The sequence below is a fragment of the Megascapheus bottae genome, chromosome 16, assembly GCF_031878675.1.
Source record: "Megascapheus bottae isolate mThoBot1 chromosome 16, mThoBot2.hap1, whole genome shotgun sequence".
In the NCBI taxonomy this organism is placed as follows: Eukaryota; Metazoa; Chordata; class Mammalia; order Rodentia; family Geomyidae; genus Megascapheus; species Megascapheus bottae.
The window spans coordinates 9,215,824-9,232,766 of record NC_143524.1 but is presented as its reverse complement, the minus strand read 5'-3'; the positions used below and the strand labels follow the sequence as shown (position 1 = coordinate 9,232,766).

Below are 16,943 nucleotides of genomic sequence, written 5' to 3'. Positions count from 1 at the left end.
GTTGTGTATAGTCTTGCTCTATCTCTCTACCTGGTTGTACCAGTTCTAGGCAAAAACTAAATCCTTCTGAGTTGTGCTATTTAGACTGAGTTTCTTTTGCATGTACTGCATAGATCAGGACTTAGCCCAGGTTTTAGCTTCCAATAGGTCTACCAAGTGGGGAGAGGTGAAGACTAAGGAAAGAAGGGAGAAGGGCTGGGATGTGGCTCTAATAGTAGTGTCTGCCTAGCAAAATGGAGGCTGTAGATTCAGTGCACAGTATGACATGTTAAAAAGAAAAGATGAAGAAAGATGGCATCATTGCCTGGAATTTCTCTGGTTGGAGAACATTGGTCTTTAGGCACAGGGAATTGAGAGACTGTTGTGGTAAAGGGTAAAGTCAGACTTTTGAAGCTCTCTGGTTCTTAGGACTTGACTTCCATCTGTATCTTTGCTTTTGGGACTTAGGGCTTAACTTCCAGTGAGCTGTGCAAGATAATATTATTTAGTTCATTCTTGGAGTCAGTTAAGGATTCTAATTAGAAGAGGGTTCTCTGTCTTCCTCCCCAAAACAACAACAACAAAAAAAACTAGGCTACAAATCTACAACCCAGCAGGGAAAACTGAGGTCACTATCCTGACCTCTTAAGCTGCTGAGACTTACAGTGAAGTTCCTAGTGGCCCTCCTCCCTCCTGTTCTCTAGGGAAGTAGGGAACTTTGCCCCCAGCACTTGTTAAACTGCCTCTGTTGGGTGGAGTTTGCTGCCTTTGTTTGTTCTGGGTGGGGCCTGTTTTAGAAATCAACTCTTTGCTTGCATGGGGAGGGGGAGTTTGAAACTGTGGGGTAGCTCTCCTGGTAGGAATATTCCATTGACTGGATCCAGGTTGTTTATCAGATTGCCACAATGAAGTTTTCTTGGGGATGTAGTTGCCCTGCACAGAACAGCCACACTAGCTCTAAGATCTCCAGTGCACAGTCTCCAAAGTGAAGAAACCTTGTCAAGTTGGAATCTTAAAAATCCCTCACCCGTTCCACTCTTAGGCCTGTACACACAGTGTCTGTGGATTCTTAAGGCCTGAGCTTTGTCCTGTGTAGTGTTGGCTTGGGGCTGGGAGGAGGGTTGTTTTCCCTGAACATGATAAGGAACTGAGCTGGGTAAAGTGGGAGCTCTGGTTGGTGATTGGTAGACAGGATGCCCTGGAATGCAGTTGGCCTGCAGCCCAGAATCCAGTACTTTGTATTTGTTTGTTTCTGGGAGACTGTGGTCTGGTGCTACTGTGACAGGAAGTGAGAAAGCTGGGAGTGGGGGAACGGGAAAGGGGCGATGTCTTTGTGGTTCTCCTGTGAAATCTCTTTGTCCCTGAAGAGCAGCCCTGCCACGGAGCACCACTGAGAAGAGAGCAGTCTTTGTGTGTCTAATGGGTCTCCAAGCATCTAGCTACTCTGAGGGATTAGAGGGTGCGAGTTCTGACCATGGCCTTTTACATTTTAGCACTTGAGTTATATAAATGGCCTTGATCTCTTATCATTGGGGAGTTTACAGATTTTTCTATGCACTGTTATCATTTATGGATGTCTAGGGTTTCATTAAGGGAATTGTAGACAAAGATAAATGTTACGTAATTTTCATGTAATGCACAAGAATTGCTGTTACGTTTTTGAGCCTAAAAGGAACAGAAAAAAAAAAATAACAGGTACTGATTGATAGGACCCCACTGATTTAGATTGTATCCTTCTACTTGGCAGTCAATAGGATTCAGGTCAGAGAAACTGACTGAGTTCTCTGATATTCAGCATTGAGAGTTACTGTCAATTCTCTGTTGTGGAGTGATTGGTAATTTCATGGGATTTTTTTTCTCCTCCTTAAAGTATAGGCTGAGATAGCACCTGTCCCCCTTTGTTCTCTTTCTCCTGCCTTCTTTTCTTCTTTGTTTTATGTTTTCCCTGCCCTCTATTCCAGCTGTAAAACAGGCATCTTTTCTCACTTTGTAGATTGGGTGGCTGAGTCCTTAATTTTTTGCCAAACTGGCTAGCCCAGGAGCACACTCACACAAACCAGCCTTTGATTGCCCTGGAGGACAGCTGCCCTAGAGGCAGATTGCTAGCATACCGCCAGAACAATCCCTTCGCTCTGTTCTAATGCTGGCTAGCACAATCTTCCCGGCTTCTAGTTCCTTCTCTTTCCCACCCCAACTCTGATCTTTAGTTTTGGCTTAGTGAGGTAGACCATTAAAAATGAGAGTGGGAAAATTTGTGATTAGATTTTCTTTTCCTTGGGATGAGGGAGATCAGAGGATGTGGCATTGTTGCCAGATTTCTAGAATCAGCTTGCCATCAGTTCAAAGGCAGATGACTAGTACAAAGTATCTTTTTTTTTTTTGCCAGTCCTGGGCTTGAGCTCAGGACCTAAGCACTGTCCTTGGACTTTCTCAAGGCTAGAGCTCTACCACTTGAGCCTCAGCACCTCTTCTGGCTTTTTTTTTGTATGTAGGTGGTACCGAGGAATTGAACCCAGGTCTTTGTGCATGCTAGGCAAGCACTTTAACCACTAGGCCAAACTGCCGGCCCCTGGTACAAAGTATCTTTTTGTTGTTGTTGTTGGTCTTAGTATCTTTCCTTCTAAGCACTTGTTCTTTATCCAAAGGGACTAAATTAGAAGGTGCAAGAATTGCAAGCAAGCTGTTCTTTCCAGATTTTGCTTTTCAAAGTGAGGGTAGGAGACCTAGATCTAGTGGTTCTACTCAATCATCTCTCAAGGATGTCCCCATTCACAGGCTTTTTTTTTTTTTTTTTTTTTTTAAATTAAACAGGAGCTCATTATGTAGCTTAGGCTAGTCTCAAACTTGGGATCCTCCAGCTTTAACTTTGCAAATGTTGTTATTACAAGGCTTGTGCCATCATGTCCTGCATAAAAGAGAAAGAGGGAAGGATGGAAGGAAGACACAAACCCTTATTTTCTTTAACTTCTCTATTAAACTTAAAATGACTTGACTCACAATAAGAGCAGTAAAATATTTACCTTGCCTGATCACGAAGACAAGATGCTAGACCCTACCTCAATCATTTGGCCAGGATGGCACTGGCCAGACCTGACCTCTTCCTCACTTCATACAGACCACATTCCTTCTAATGTGTCAAGAAGAAACGGAAACAGTAGAAATGATTTGTGATTTTTTTTTTTTTTTTTTGCCAGTCCTGGGGCTTGAACTCAGGGCCTGAGAATTCCATGCTTGGGCTTTCTCAAGACTAGAGCTCTATCACTCGAGCCACAGCACCATGTCCAGCCTTTTCTGTGTATGTGGTACTGAGGAATGGAACCTGGGTCTTTATGCATGCTAGGCAAGCACTCTACCACTAGGCCAAACTCCTTGCCCCAGATTTATTCTTAAAAAAAAAAAAAAAAGGTCCTGACACTGGTAGCTAATGCCTGCAATCCTACTCAGGAGGCTGAGGCTGATTTCTGAGAATCTTTTGTTTGAAGCCAGACTAGGCAGAAAAGTACCCGAGACTCTTTAAGTTCAATAAACTACCAAAAAGCCACAAGTAGAGCTGTGGCTCATGTGTAGAGTGCTAACCTTGAGCCAAAAAAAAAAACGCTGGGACAGCACTAGGCCTTACTTCAATGCACAGACATACACACAAGTGGACTGCCATTACCTGAGAGGATTATGGAAACATTTCTTCCTGATAATGAGTGTGTATTAAAAAAAAATTTTTTTTTAAAGTCAGGCTTGGGGCTTTTACTCTGGGCCTGGGCACTGTCCTTAAGCTCTTCAGCTCAAGGCTAGCTTTTTACCACTTTTAGCTACAATTCCACTTCCAGTTTTCTGGTGGTTAACTGGAGATAAGAGTCTCAGGGACTTTTGTGCCTGGGCTGGCTTTGAACTGCCCAGACACAGACCTCAGACTCCTAAGTAGCTAAGATCTCAGGTGTGAGCCACTGGTGCCTGGCCCACTTTCCTTCTTAAAGGAAATGAACTCCAAACTGATAGAGGAGATGCTCCTTTTAGGACTTTGTTAATGTGGCTCAATTATATGCTCTTAATTTTTTCAGATTATCTTCAAATGATGGATAAAGGGATGGGGGCAAAGCATAGGTAGAAAGTTATGAGTTTGATGAGAAGTTCAAACAGTTGGATGGCCTTTACTAAAACTTAAGGTTTAGCTTACTATTCTTATGGATATCTTTTTCTCCCTACCCTACCGTAAGGAGAGTTAAACCATACGTGCTCCCTCCCTCCCTCTTTTCCCTCCTTCCCTTGGCTAGAAGGGGAAGGGCATTTGGCCTCTCCCTTTCCTCTAGTCTGACACCTCCCTTTTTTGGCCCCTCCCTCTTATCTTTATTTCCTTATCTGCCTCTCCCCAAAGTCCTGCTTTCTCCTTATAAGGCTGGGTGAGGCACCTTGGGCATGGTTGCCCAGTGATCCAGTCCAGGTAAGTAACTGTGTCTTAGTGTCTTTCAGGATTGAGAGAAAATTCAGTGTTATCTGTCCCAGTGGAGGGCCTTGGGAGGCTTGTGGGTAATATGGGGGAGGAGAAGGAAGTGGCATGGCCTAAGAGATCAAGGACTTGTTAGACCAGTTGTGTGTGTGTGTGTGTGTGTGTGTGTGTGTGTGTGTGTGTGTGTGTGTGTGTGTGTGTGTTTTGCAGCTCTACAAAGAAGCAGGTTTTTCTTTCCATACCCTTTGAATCCTGGCCCCCTCACTAGCTGAGTGCCACACCCTTGCTTTGCTTCAAAGCCAGCCCCGCTTTAGCCATTTTAGTATGTTGTAGTTTGGTTAGCTAGGAAAAGGAGAGTCGAAACAAAGATCTTTTATATGGTTACTGTACTGAGTAGGCCAGGATGGCAGGGTGATTTAGTTTTTGTTTTTTTTTTTTTTGAGATGATGTCTTTGTATTGCCTTGACTGGTCTCAAACCCCTGGATGTCAAATGTTCTTACTGCCTCAGCTTCCTGTGTACTGAGATTATAGGTATGAACCACTATGCTCAGCAAATTTTGTTGTTGAAGTGCTGGGTGATGGGAATCTGCTTTGTTCTCCATTTTCCTAACACCTGGGATAGAACTGAGGACCTCCTGCTTACTGGCCCAGTCTCCTGTCAACCAAGCTACATTCCAAGCCCCTACCTCACCTTTATTTTTTTATAAGAAGGGACAGGATCTGCTGTGTTGTCCAGCCTGGCCTTGAATTGCTGGGCTCAAGCAATCCTCCGTAACCTCCCAAGGAGGCTCACAGACATGTGCCAACTTGTGCCCTGCCTCTTAACAATGACTTCGCCCTCCACCCCCATCCCCCCAGCTTAACAAGGGGGTACTTAAATAATCTTTTTTGAATGTTTGCTTCAAATTTCTTCTTTTCTCTGATACTCCAATCAGATAGAATCCATCACTGTTTCCCAAGAGGCAGGTAATTTGCCTTTAATGCATCAGAGAGATTGATGAGGAATACAGTGAGAACCAGTTCTTCCTTGTTAAAGCCAGACAGCTTTGGTCAGTCTTTTGAGTGCTTTCAATAGAGAAGTTGAGTCTAGTACAAAGCATACTGTAGGGAAGCACAGAAACTGCTAAGACAGGGCCATTTCCACAATCTAGGTTTTGTGACTAACTGGTACTCAGTTGCTGTGAGATTGTGAACTAAGCAGAGCTTTAGATCCTTGTTTTTATCCCTCCCCTCTCCCCACCGCAGTTTTGCCCAGGCTGGCTCAAAACTGGTTCAAGTGACAATCCTGTTTCAACCTCCTGAGTAGATCCCACTACAGACACATTACCACTGTCTGCCTTCTTTACATCTTTTATTGAGGTTCTGGGAATTGAATTCAGGGCCTCTTGCTTCCTAGGCAAGTACTCTACCAATTGATCCGCACCCTCAATCCTTTTGCTGTTTAGATTTTCAGATAGGCTCTCTAGGCCACTAATTGCTGGGTGCCAGTCTTGAGATCCTCCTACCTTGGCCTTGATCCAAGTAGCTGTGATTACCAGTAAGCACTACTATAGTCAGGTTTTGTGTGTATGTTTTGTCGGTCATAGGGCTTGAACTCTGGGCCTGGGCGCAGAGCTCTGTTCAAGACTAGCACTCTACCACTTAAACCACAGCACCACTTTCTGTTTTCTGGTGATTATTTGGATTGTGTCCAAATGATGATCCTCAGATTTCAGCCTCCTGAGATCTAGGATTAAGGGTGTAAGCCACCGCTGCCTGGCACTGGCTCCAGTTTGTTTTTCAGGTGGAGTTCTTACAGCCTTGAACCTTGATCCTCCTGCTCTGCCTTTAAATCTTAGTGAAGGTCCGCTTCTGGAACTTGGAGTAAGCCTAGAAATGAGCCTTCTTGGTGAAGTGAGAGCTAAGTTTGTTCTGACAGAGCTTTAGAATGTGGCACATCAAATAAAAGGGTGGGGAGGGGACATGAGAGACTTTGGACTTGGTACTGGCACTCTTTCTGATAAGAAGCCTTAGAAAAACGGTTGATAAAATTATTCTTTTGATTTAGAAACAAAATGGCTATTTTCCTTCTTTCCTTTCCTCTTCCTCCTCTTTTTTTTTTTTTTATGGTCATGGTCTTAAACTCTGGGCCTGGGCACTGTCCCTGGGCTCTTCAGCTCAAGGCTAAGCACTCTACCACTTTGAGCCACAGCGCCACTTCCTGTTTTCTGGTGGTTAATTGGAGATAAGAACCTCATGGACCTTCCTGCCCCGTCTGTCTTTGAACTGCCATCTTCAGCCTCCTGACTAGCTATGATTACAGGCAATTTTCTATATGTGTCCTTGTACTGAACCAGAATAATTAACTTTGAATTTTGGGGCAAATCCTTTTTGACTTATGACATATATAGTCCTGATGTGATACATGTATTATATTTTATTGACTGGTGGTCTTCAGTAAGCTGTTCCGTGTATTTAAAAAAAAAGCTCTTTTATATCCCTGGAAGACATGGAAGTGGAGTTTCCTTCTTATTGCTTTTAGGAGAACATTTGTGACATTGATTTTGGTTTCATAATGCATCAGTAGGAACAAAGTAAGACAGTCATATCTGAATCTGACTGCAGAAGATGAAATTTCTTTCCCAAGAACACAAAGACAAATCCTGTCCCCTGCCGCTCTTGCCTAATTCTGATCTTAGCTTTGCATCTGCTTTCCTGAACTGAATGAACATAGGGGATACATTAAAACTAAATCCTGAAAAGAAACAAATTGAATTAGATTTTTTTTCTCCAGGCCTACTCCTTTTTGGCAGAACCAGTGCTTGGACTCCTGGTCTTTTGACTCTTAGTTTGGAGTTTCAATTTTTGTTTTTCTCATTAAGAGAGTTGAAGAATTTCTGTAGACTAAGGGGAACATGGGAAAGGGCAGGTATGTGGTTTATCCCAAGTCCTACAAGCAACATAAAACCAACAGTCCCCGTGCTCATAAGTAGTAATTACTACTACAGTGACATTATCAGTAGCTTTCTGCTCATCAAGACATTTTCTTAACCACTGTATATGAATTGTCTAATCTTTATAAACTACCTTACATATTTTCTTGTCTCCATTTTAAAAAAATAAGGCTGAGGTTTAGATAGATTTTAGTAGTGCTGGGGATGAAATCGGGTTCCCATTATGGACTTGTGTCCTCAGCCTGATTATGTGGTACCTTGTAGAATGTCAGATATTCATTAAATTTAGGATTTAAATTCAGCCAAATTTGAAAACCTGTATTTTCTTTCTTTCTTTTTTTTGGGTGGGGGGTGATCTTGGGGCTTGAACTCAGGGCCTGGGTGTTATCCATGAACAATTTTGCACACGGCTAGCACTCTAGTGCTTTGAGCCACGGCCCCACTCCCCGATTTCTGGTGATTAATTGAGATACAGAGGGCTGGCTTTGAACCACAATCATCAGATCTCAGCCTCTTGAGTAGCTAGGATTACAGGCTGGAGCCACCAGTGCCCAGCTTGTCTTACTCTATCTCTCACATGAACTCAGGGTCTCAAGCTTTCACTCCACTTTTCCCACTCTCTCATGGCTTGTGTTCTACCACTTGTGCCTCTAGTCTAGCTTTTTATTTTTGCTAGTTAATTGGACATAAGAATATTGAAGACTTTTCTACCTAGGCTGACTTTGAATCATGATGTTCAGATCTCAGCCTCCTGAGTAGCTAGGAATACAGGCGTGAGACACTGGTGTCTGGCCCCTAACCTCTAAGAACCATAATTCCAGACTGCACGTATGTAGTTGACAGTGGATCAGACCATCCCAGGGACTCTGTTGTGGTAGCTGGTTTAAGTGTCCTGCTATTTGGTTAGCATCTAATCATTTGGATCTTCTGGGCATTTGATTTCGGTTTAGAATTTTGAGAGGGTGGGGGAAAGAGGGAATGTGTGTGTGTGTGTGTCTGTCTGTCTGTCTGTCTGTCTGTCTGTCTGTCTGTCTGTATGTGTATGTATAGGTCCTGGGAATTGAACCTGGAGACTGGGTATTGTCTCTGAGCTTTGGTTCAAGGCTAGTGCTCTACCACTTGAGCTACAGTTCCACTTCCAGCTTTTTTTTGGTGGTGGTCAATGGGAGATAAAAAATTTCATTGAACCTGGTACTGGTGGCTCATGACTATAATCCTAGCTACTTAGAAGGGCTGAGATCTGACTATCATGCCTCATAGCTGAGGCAGGAAAGTCCAGGAGACACATCTCCAATTAATCAGTAGAACACAGGAAGTAGCACTGTGCCTCAAGTGGCAGAGTGCTAGCCTTGAGCTAAAGACTCAGGGACAGTGCCCAGGCCCAGAATTCAAGCCCCACATACTTACAAATGAAACAAAAATCTGGGCGCGGTGGCTTATGCCTGCAATCCTAGCTCCTCAGGAGGCTGAGAGGATCATGCGGTTCAGAGCCAGTCCAGGCACTGAAGTCAGTGAGACTCTTACCTCCAATTAACCATCAGAAAACAGGAAGTGGCACTGTGGCTCAAGGAGTAGGGAGGTAGCCTTGAGATGAAGAGCTCAGGGACAATGCCTAGGCCTGGAGTTAACGTTCCACAACCAAAAAACAAAAACCAAAAAACTCATGGACTTTTCCTGGGTTCAAACCATGATACTCAGATCTTAGCCTCCTGAGTAACTAGGGTTACAGGTGTGAGCCTCTGGTGCCCAGTGAGAATAATTTTTTATTGCTGTCAGTTGCTTGAATGAAGGAATTTCTGGTGAGGGTAGAGACTTAGTAATATAGGCCCTGTAGCCTATTAAGTATAAAACTAGCTATTCTAAGGAACAGAAATAACAAGGTTCACTTGCTGTGTCCCCCTTCTCATGTCAGGAATTCCTGATCTTTTTTTTTTTAGGGAAAGAAAGGATAATTTATTTGGAAACATGAAATGGCAAACCTGAAAGGTGTTGGATCAGACTTATAAGATTTTCCTGACTATCTGCCAAAGTCAGTTAATGGCTTGCAGACTCTGGTCTGTAGTATAATCTTTTTATGATGTGTATAGTGTGGAGAAGAAACTTCATCAGGTCTCTTGAGTTATGAGGCTGTCTACTGTACATTGTCTGATAGCTTCATTCTCTTCTCCCACTCATACTTTTTTTCCTCTCATTTTTTTGTTCTCCTTCATTTATACATATGTAGACATGAGTAATTCTTTGGTTTAAAGAAAAATGGAAACCTTTTCCTCCTCTCCAATGATGGTTAGGAAAAAAAAAGTTCTTGACCTTATTTGCACAACATAGGTTAGAAAAAGAATGTCACCTTTGGAATGGTATGCATAGAACTGAGCTTAAATTCTAAATTTGCTGTGAACTGTGGGATCTTGATTAATTTTTATCACCTGAACCTATTTTCCCTTTTGCAAAATAGTACTTAATTATGGTTTTAAGGGTTACCTGGCTAATATAAAGCATTTTCACCCCATGTTCCTCCTTTCCTTGGTAATAAACTAGTAATATCCCTTATAGAGAGAGACACAAGAACTGAGTATAATTGATTTGTAATGGCTGGGATGACTTTCGGGCATTAGAGTAGCAACTTCTGTTCCAGAAACGCTGGGGACTAAAGGTGGAACCTAGGTGGAACACTAGTGGAACCTCTTAGTAAACAGAGCTGGAGTAGGAAAACCAGCTCATCTACTCTTTAGAACCCAGTTAGGTTCTTGATCCAGTTAATTTAATCTACTGCCTCGCAAAATAGTTTGGTTCTGAGACATTACCATGAAGTAATGTAATTGGAAGATTGAAAGTAACTCTTGAAACAACTTAATACCTCACAATTGTATAATGTACATTATCTCACTATCCTAACAGCAATTCTGAGTTAGATTGAACTGGTATGATTTGTTGTCGCAGGGTGAGACGATGGCAGGAGCCAGGACTGGGACCAGTCCCAGAACTCTGGTTTCTTCTCTATCAGGCAGAAAAAAAAAAATCTCTGCAAATGTTTAGACTTAGGAATCTGACCTCAACTGTGCTGTCTTCTCCAAATTACAACCTTGTGGTCAGCAGTACAACCCAGAAGAAGGGGAAGTACTGCTTTCTCATGTAGAAACTCTTACATACTTTTCTTGAAAAACCTTTCTTCTTAATCCTTGTTGTTGAATTAAAGTTGTGGTGGCAAAAAGTAGATTTGTGTAGCAGGGTGACAATTTCTATAGCGGAGAGTGTTTTTGTGTGCTCCTTGGTAGGTAGTAGAGCAGTGCTAGTAGTTGGGGCTTTTGTTAGCAGAGAAGATTATAGGGTAGAAGCTGCCAGAGTGGTAACTAGTGCAGGCCCTTTTCTAACTCAGTAACTAGAAGAATCTCTTAATTTGGGTCCTGTTGGCATAGAAGGTCATTTTACAGAGTGGATAAGACCTATGTATAATTAACTATAAAGTAAAGGAATGAGATGAAAAGGGAGCACTGGTATCCTGGGGTTTGAACTTCATGATATAAATATGTTTGTTTTCTCAAGGCTAGCACTCTACTACTTGTGACTCTTGGTAGTTAATTGGAGATTGGAGTCTCAGGATATTTCTTGCCCTTGATCTTTCATGATCCTTAGATCTCAGCCTCCTAAGTAACTAGGATTACAGGTATGAGCCGCCCAGCTAAGGGAACATTTTTTTTTTTTTGAAAGACTATGGATACTGACAAAAGAAAGATTTTTGTGCAACCTATTGGAATAGGAATTGATAGCAATTGTGGGAGCCTAGAGCTGGTTAGTGTGTGTGTGTGTGTGTGTGTGTGTGTGTGTGTGTGTGTGTGTGTGTGTCAGTAGCATTAGATTTAGGGACCACATCAGTTCAGGAGTTTATTGGGTACCTCTGGATACTCTTGCTTGCTAAATGCTGCGTACATGCCAAGGCAAAGAGGCCCAAGCTTTTGTGCTTGGTGGGGCTCTGGGGAGCGTGGGAAAGAGAACTTAAGCAAAAGGCTCAGCCTAGGCTAGTCCTCACATGTCTTCCCCACCAGGATTATTGCACCGGTTTCTCAATGTCTTTGTGGGCATGCAGGGACTGGGTTTTGAGGTTTCTGCCTTAAGGGTAGAAGAAGGGGGAAGGGCATTCTGACAGCATTTTTTTTTTCCTTTCTAATTTGGTTGCTAGAAATGGGAGATATTTAGGGTTTGTATACATATTCTAATCCATTACAAGTAGAGAAACTCAGGCACAATAATAGAACCAGGTTTTTATTAAAACTAACCCAAGCCTGGTACCCGTGGCCCATGCCTGCAATCCCAGCTTCTAAGAAGGCTCAGTCCTGGAACAGCAAGATTCAAAACAAGCCCAGGCTTTTTGAGACTTCTTCTCTAATAAATAAGCCAAAAGCTGGACTGGTGGTAGTATCTTAGCCATGAACCAGAAAAAGCCAAGCAAGAGCTCAAGGTTTCTGAGTTCAAGCCTCAGTACTAACAAGAATAAATAAATTTTATGTATATCTATATATATGCTCTCAAGCTTTTCTACAATGAAGTTTTTTTATTTTTGTTTTTTGTGTTTTGTTTTGGTTGGTCATGGTGCTTGAACTTGGGCTTGGCTCTGTCCCTGATCTCTTCAGCTCAAGAGCACTACCACTTTGAGACACTGGACCACTTCTGGTTGTTAATTGGAGATAAGCGACTCAGAGATTTTCATACCTGGGCTGGCTTTGAACGCTATCCTTAGGTCTCATCCTCCTGAGTAGCTAGGATTATAGGTGTGAGCCACTGGCAGCTGGCCACAGTGAAGTTTAAAGAGCATTTGTCACATTAAACAATTCCAAGTCATATTTTAGATTACTACTTCTCATTCCTAATACTTCCCCATGCTCCTTTGTGTTTGTGCATTGTGTATTTTATTTTCCTCTCATTCCCATTTTCTCTTCAAATATTTCTACAGCTCTCTCCTTCCTGCTTCCTCCTTGCTGTGGTGGCTGGGATGCTTCTTCCATGATTTTTTTGAATCTAGACTGGGCTGGTCTCTGTGTTAAATCAATCAGTTACGACCCTTCTTTTAACAGGTGTGTATGGAAATATGTTTATTAAGAATAAAAAGAAACGGAAGTGCCTTTTTCCTCAGAGATGAAGAAAAGGGTGGGGAGTAGGGTAGATTTATTTCCTAGCTTGCCTTGGGACTGAAAATATTTTGAACTGATCATGAAGTTTCCTATAGCTTATAAAAGAGAAAGTCCCCAAACAAAGTCTAAGGGGGCCTATTTATTTATTACCCATGGGCTGTTTATGTAAGGACTGGAGGAGCTCTTTGTTTCTGCCTAAATAGCATTTTATTGTGTCTTACAGCACTATAAACTGTTTAGATACATGGATACTTTGAGTTGGAACATTTAAAAGAAGGAGTTTATTCAGAGCTTTCTGCAGGATTATAGAGACATAGGAAGTTCCAGCCACTGATGTATACACGTTGGGAACTGAACTACTTTCCAGTCTTCAAGCTTGAGCCCAGTTCCCATTTTCCAACAGCTAAAGGTCTCTGGAAATAGTACTTTTTATACGTAGAAGGTTTTGTGATTATGTCACTGTCTTGTCTCAATTAAGACATGCATTTTGCCCTTTGTATTGTAATATATTTTACAAGGCTGAAGGACCCCTCTTTATGTATTAAACATGGAAGTCTAATTTTATCTTCTACCTTTGGTGGTGGAGTATTATTATTTTACCATTTCCATTTCCCAATTGGTGTTTTAGTTTAGTCTATGAATTTAGTACGTTTTGCCACTTCTGCAGCAGTTTCAATGTTGAGATTTGGGGAGAGGTCAAGAACAACCCATATTGCCCCATTATTTCTCAAAGTGGCTTGTCTCTGGCAGGAGAGCCAGTGTGCCATGAAGTTACAACTTGGAATAAATGGGTGCCAGCAAAATTTTCCCGGAAAAGAGAAACTAATTTTAATCTCACATCATGACTACAGCCCTTAGTCACATGGTCCCTGTCCTAGCAGCAGTGTAGGGACGTGGATGGAGTTGTACCTTTCCATGTGGTGAGGTGAAGAGGGTGGTGGGCAGAGGAAATCCTGGCCTGAGCAGACACTGGTGGTGGGCTCCCAGCTTGGTGGTGGCTTGCTTTCTGCACTGCAGTAAAACCACAAGAGGGCGTCTTTGGCTCTGGGATTAATAATTCATCTGTCTTCTCTGACCTGTGATCTTTTCTCTCCCCTCTCTCACCCTCCCGATAGTGTGAAGTGAGGGGGACCTTCTCCCTCCTTCTTCCTCCCTCTGTGATCCACCTTCCTTTTTACCCTGCCCTGCGGCGGCTCTGCCCCTTACCTTCATGGACGACTCAGAGGTGGAGTCGACCGCCAGCATCTTGGCCTCTGTGAAGGAACAAGAGGCCCAGTTTGAGAAGCTGACCCGGGCGCTGGAGGAAGAACGGCGCCACGTCTCGGCGCAACTGGAACGCGTCCGGGTCTCACCACAAGATGCCAATCCACTCATGGCCAACGGCACCCTCACCCGCCGGCATCAGGTAACCCCTCTCTCCATCAGACCTGCAGGTAGGACTTTGGCATGGCCACAGAGAGGCTCTGATCCTTGGGAAGCGTCTCTGTTCTCGGCGATGGTAGGGATGATGGCATACTGATGCAACCATTAAGGATCAATATCGCCGCTGTGCTGAGTTGGGTAGACTTGAGAGGCGTGACTTCCTGTTCGGCCAGAGTGGGCTTTCTGGGGTGGGATGCAGTTCTAGTAATGGTGGATAGTGTACTTTGGAACTTATACTCTAGTTACTTGTTTTTTTTCTGAAAAAAAATTTTTTTTCTTTGTAAATGTCTACTTAGTGGTTGGGGAAGTTGGAGATTTTGTGTTCCTAGCTCTGGTTCATTCTCCCTCAGGGAACAGTCTGTTCCCAGAAGGCATTACAGTGGCCATGAATTGTGTATTCCTGTTTCTTATTGTCCTTGTGTGCTCTTTTCGTTGGCTGCATAAGTCTTGTCTTAGAGGGAGGGGTCATTGGTACTCTGTTGGTTAGAATTGGAGAGGGTGCATTATGCTGCTATTTAACCCAAATAACCACAGGAGCCAGTGGTCTCTGGTTTGGCTCACTCTGAGAGGTGATTTGGGAGTGTTGGTGTTAGAAGTTATCTGCTGTTTCCTATGGTTTATTGAGTCTGACTGCTGTGATGTAATATGAGTGTGTTCTAAGAAATCAGTGCGTGTGTGTATTATATGTGTATGTGCATGTGCATGAGTGTTAGGCATTGCTTGATATGCTGCATTTTAGGAGATCTTTCTGAATGGGAACCAGGAAAATGCCTCTAACTTGACAGTCCTTTTTCTTGATTACTTAATTACTTAATAATTTAATTAATATATTTTTTTTCTGGGGAGATTTGAACTTGGAGCATTTCATGTTTTAGACCTAGATTCCAGCTCTATCTCTGTTTTTTTTCTTGTGCCAATCCTGAGGCTTGAATTCAAGGAGTGGGTGTTGTCTTTGTGTGTGTGTTTTTTTTTCCCTGAAGGCTTCACTTGTGGCTTTTTTTTTTCCCCCGGTAGTTAACATGGTTTTCCTGCCCAGGCTGTCTTTGAACTATGATAATCTTCAGATCTTAGCCTTTTGAGTAGCTAGATTATAGGCATAAGCCACTGGCATCTGACTTTCTATTTAATTCTACTCCTTGCCCTCATCCCCCCCCTTTTTTTTGCCAGTCCTGTGGCTTGAACTCAGGGCCTGGGTTCCGTCCTCGAGCTCCTTTTGCTCAAGGCTAGTGCTCTATTCCTTGATCTACAGCACCATTTCTGGCTTTTTCGGTTTATGTGGTACTGAGGAATTGATCTCAGGGCTTCATTCACTCTAGGCAAGCATTCTACCACTAAGCCACATTCCCAGCCCATCTATTTAATTAAAAAAAAAGTTGGAAATGAGACATAGGGCCTATGCATTTTAGGTAAGTGTTCTGTCACTATGTTTTACTCACAGACCGTTCCTAAACTTATTTATATATATTTTTTTGAGGCATGGTGTTAATGTGTATTTTAGGTTGGCTTTGAAATGTTCCATTTTCCTGCCTCTGCCTTCTGTGTGCTGGGATTACAGGCATTTTGAACCATGCTGGGTTGCCTATTTACATTTTAAGATAGAGATGATCCCTTATAATGAGAAGCTTTGCAGTTGATGGAGAAGACAGAATTCCAACTGGGATAATCAGGAATTTGAAAGAGGCTGTGCTTTTGCATTACTCCTACAAATTAACTAATTAGTTAATTGAGTGAGTCTCAATCTGTAGTCCAGACTGATCTGGAGCTCGTGATCCTCTTGCTTTGAGCCTCTCTCAAGTTCTGGCATTATAGGCATGTACCACCATGCAAAGCTCTTTTTATGATGTTATATAGGAACTAGAGTAGAGGATTAGGGATGAGATAGAGATAGTGGGGAATTCCAGGATTTAGTTATTGATTTCTGTCTCTGTTTCTTTATTTTAAACTTATGAAATCACACCCTTCCTTTTTCCTGAAACTAATGTTTAACTTCCTGTCCTTCTAGCATTTACTCTGTATGTAAAGGGGAGCTGGATAGGGTGGTTGGATCCCATTGCATTCTTTTTCAGAAAGGAACAGAGAACTTACTTTCATATAGTATGATATCACTAGGTTAATTCCTGCTGCTTAAGACAGAAGATCCTAAGAATGATATTTTGGAATGTGTTCTGTGTTTTGAATTTGATGATAAAGATGTTGAGACTTTCTTTGAGAGGAATTGTGGTATTTTCTTCATACTTGGGATTAAGACTTTTCTCTTTGGATTTAAAAAAAAACAAAACAACAACAAAACTGCTTGGAACGGGTGCCCAGTGGTAGCAGAGCATCAAGATTCATGGAACAGTAAAGATTTTTGGATACTCTCCTTTCCCCAACTTAGTCTTTCCAGCTTTTCTTATTTGTTAGGGCTTTCCCAAAAGGAACTTAGCTGAGTCTCTGCTATTTATTCAGAAAGTAAAATTTGAATGCCTGTTATATGCCAGGCACAGTTCAACATCAGGCATATATCCTTAAATAAAACTACTAAACCAAGAAAAATCTGTGTTCATGAATCTTAGGTTCTTATGTCCCAGACACTCAGCATCATAGAATCCCAGGCTTGATTTTAAAGTTGAGCGAAGTGCTAAGACTAGGGGCAATATAGTTCTTTTATAAGCATTGACACTAAGGCTTCAGGCCATGATATCCCATTTGGAAAAAAAGGCATTTATGTTTGATAGAGCAGAGGAAAGCCACAAAATGAATTGTCTTCTTATGGACTGTGTTTCAGAACGGCCGGTTTGTGGGCGATGCTGACCTTGAGAGACAGAAATTTTCAGATTTGAAACTCAACGGACCCCAGGTAATTCTTTTGGATCAAGGCCTGGGTTTCCTCATTCGTATCCTTTTACTTTCCCACAGCCTTTAGACATATTTGTGTTTTATAAAGTGCCTGGTGCATTGTAAACACCCATTATTTAGAAAAGCAGAAAGATAATACTCTTGGAGCGTGTGTGTGTGGTATGCATATGCACATGTACTCATGTATTCAGGTTTGTTGAACTCAG

General features: G+C 42.4%; 1 protein-coding gene across 7 annotated transcripts in view; it reads left to right on the top strand.

Annotated features, from left to right (window-relative positions):
* The window catches only part of Ctnnd1 (catenin delta 1), a 58,562-nt gene that overhangs the window by 19,911 nt on the left and 21,708 nt on the right, over window positions 1-16,943 (top strand). For 5 of the 7 annotated variants that reach the window (XM_090347642.1, XM_090347641.1, XM_090347639.1 and 2 more), the window contains exons 2-4: window positions 12,300-12,420; window positions 13,593-13,882; window positions 16,667-16,738. In XM_090347642.1, the coding sequence (XP_090203768.1) occupies window positions 13,688-13,882; window positions 16,667-16,738 (267 nt within the window). In that variant the 5' untranslated portion in view covers window positions 12,300-12,420; window positions 13,593-13,687. The remainder of the gene's footprint in view (window positions 1-12,299; window positions 12,421-13,592; window positions 13,883-16,666; window positions 16,739-16,943) is intronic. The other 2 variants (XM_090347638.1, XM_090347643.1) reach the window with 2 other exon arrangements.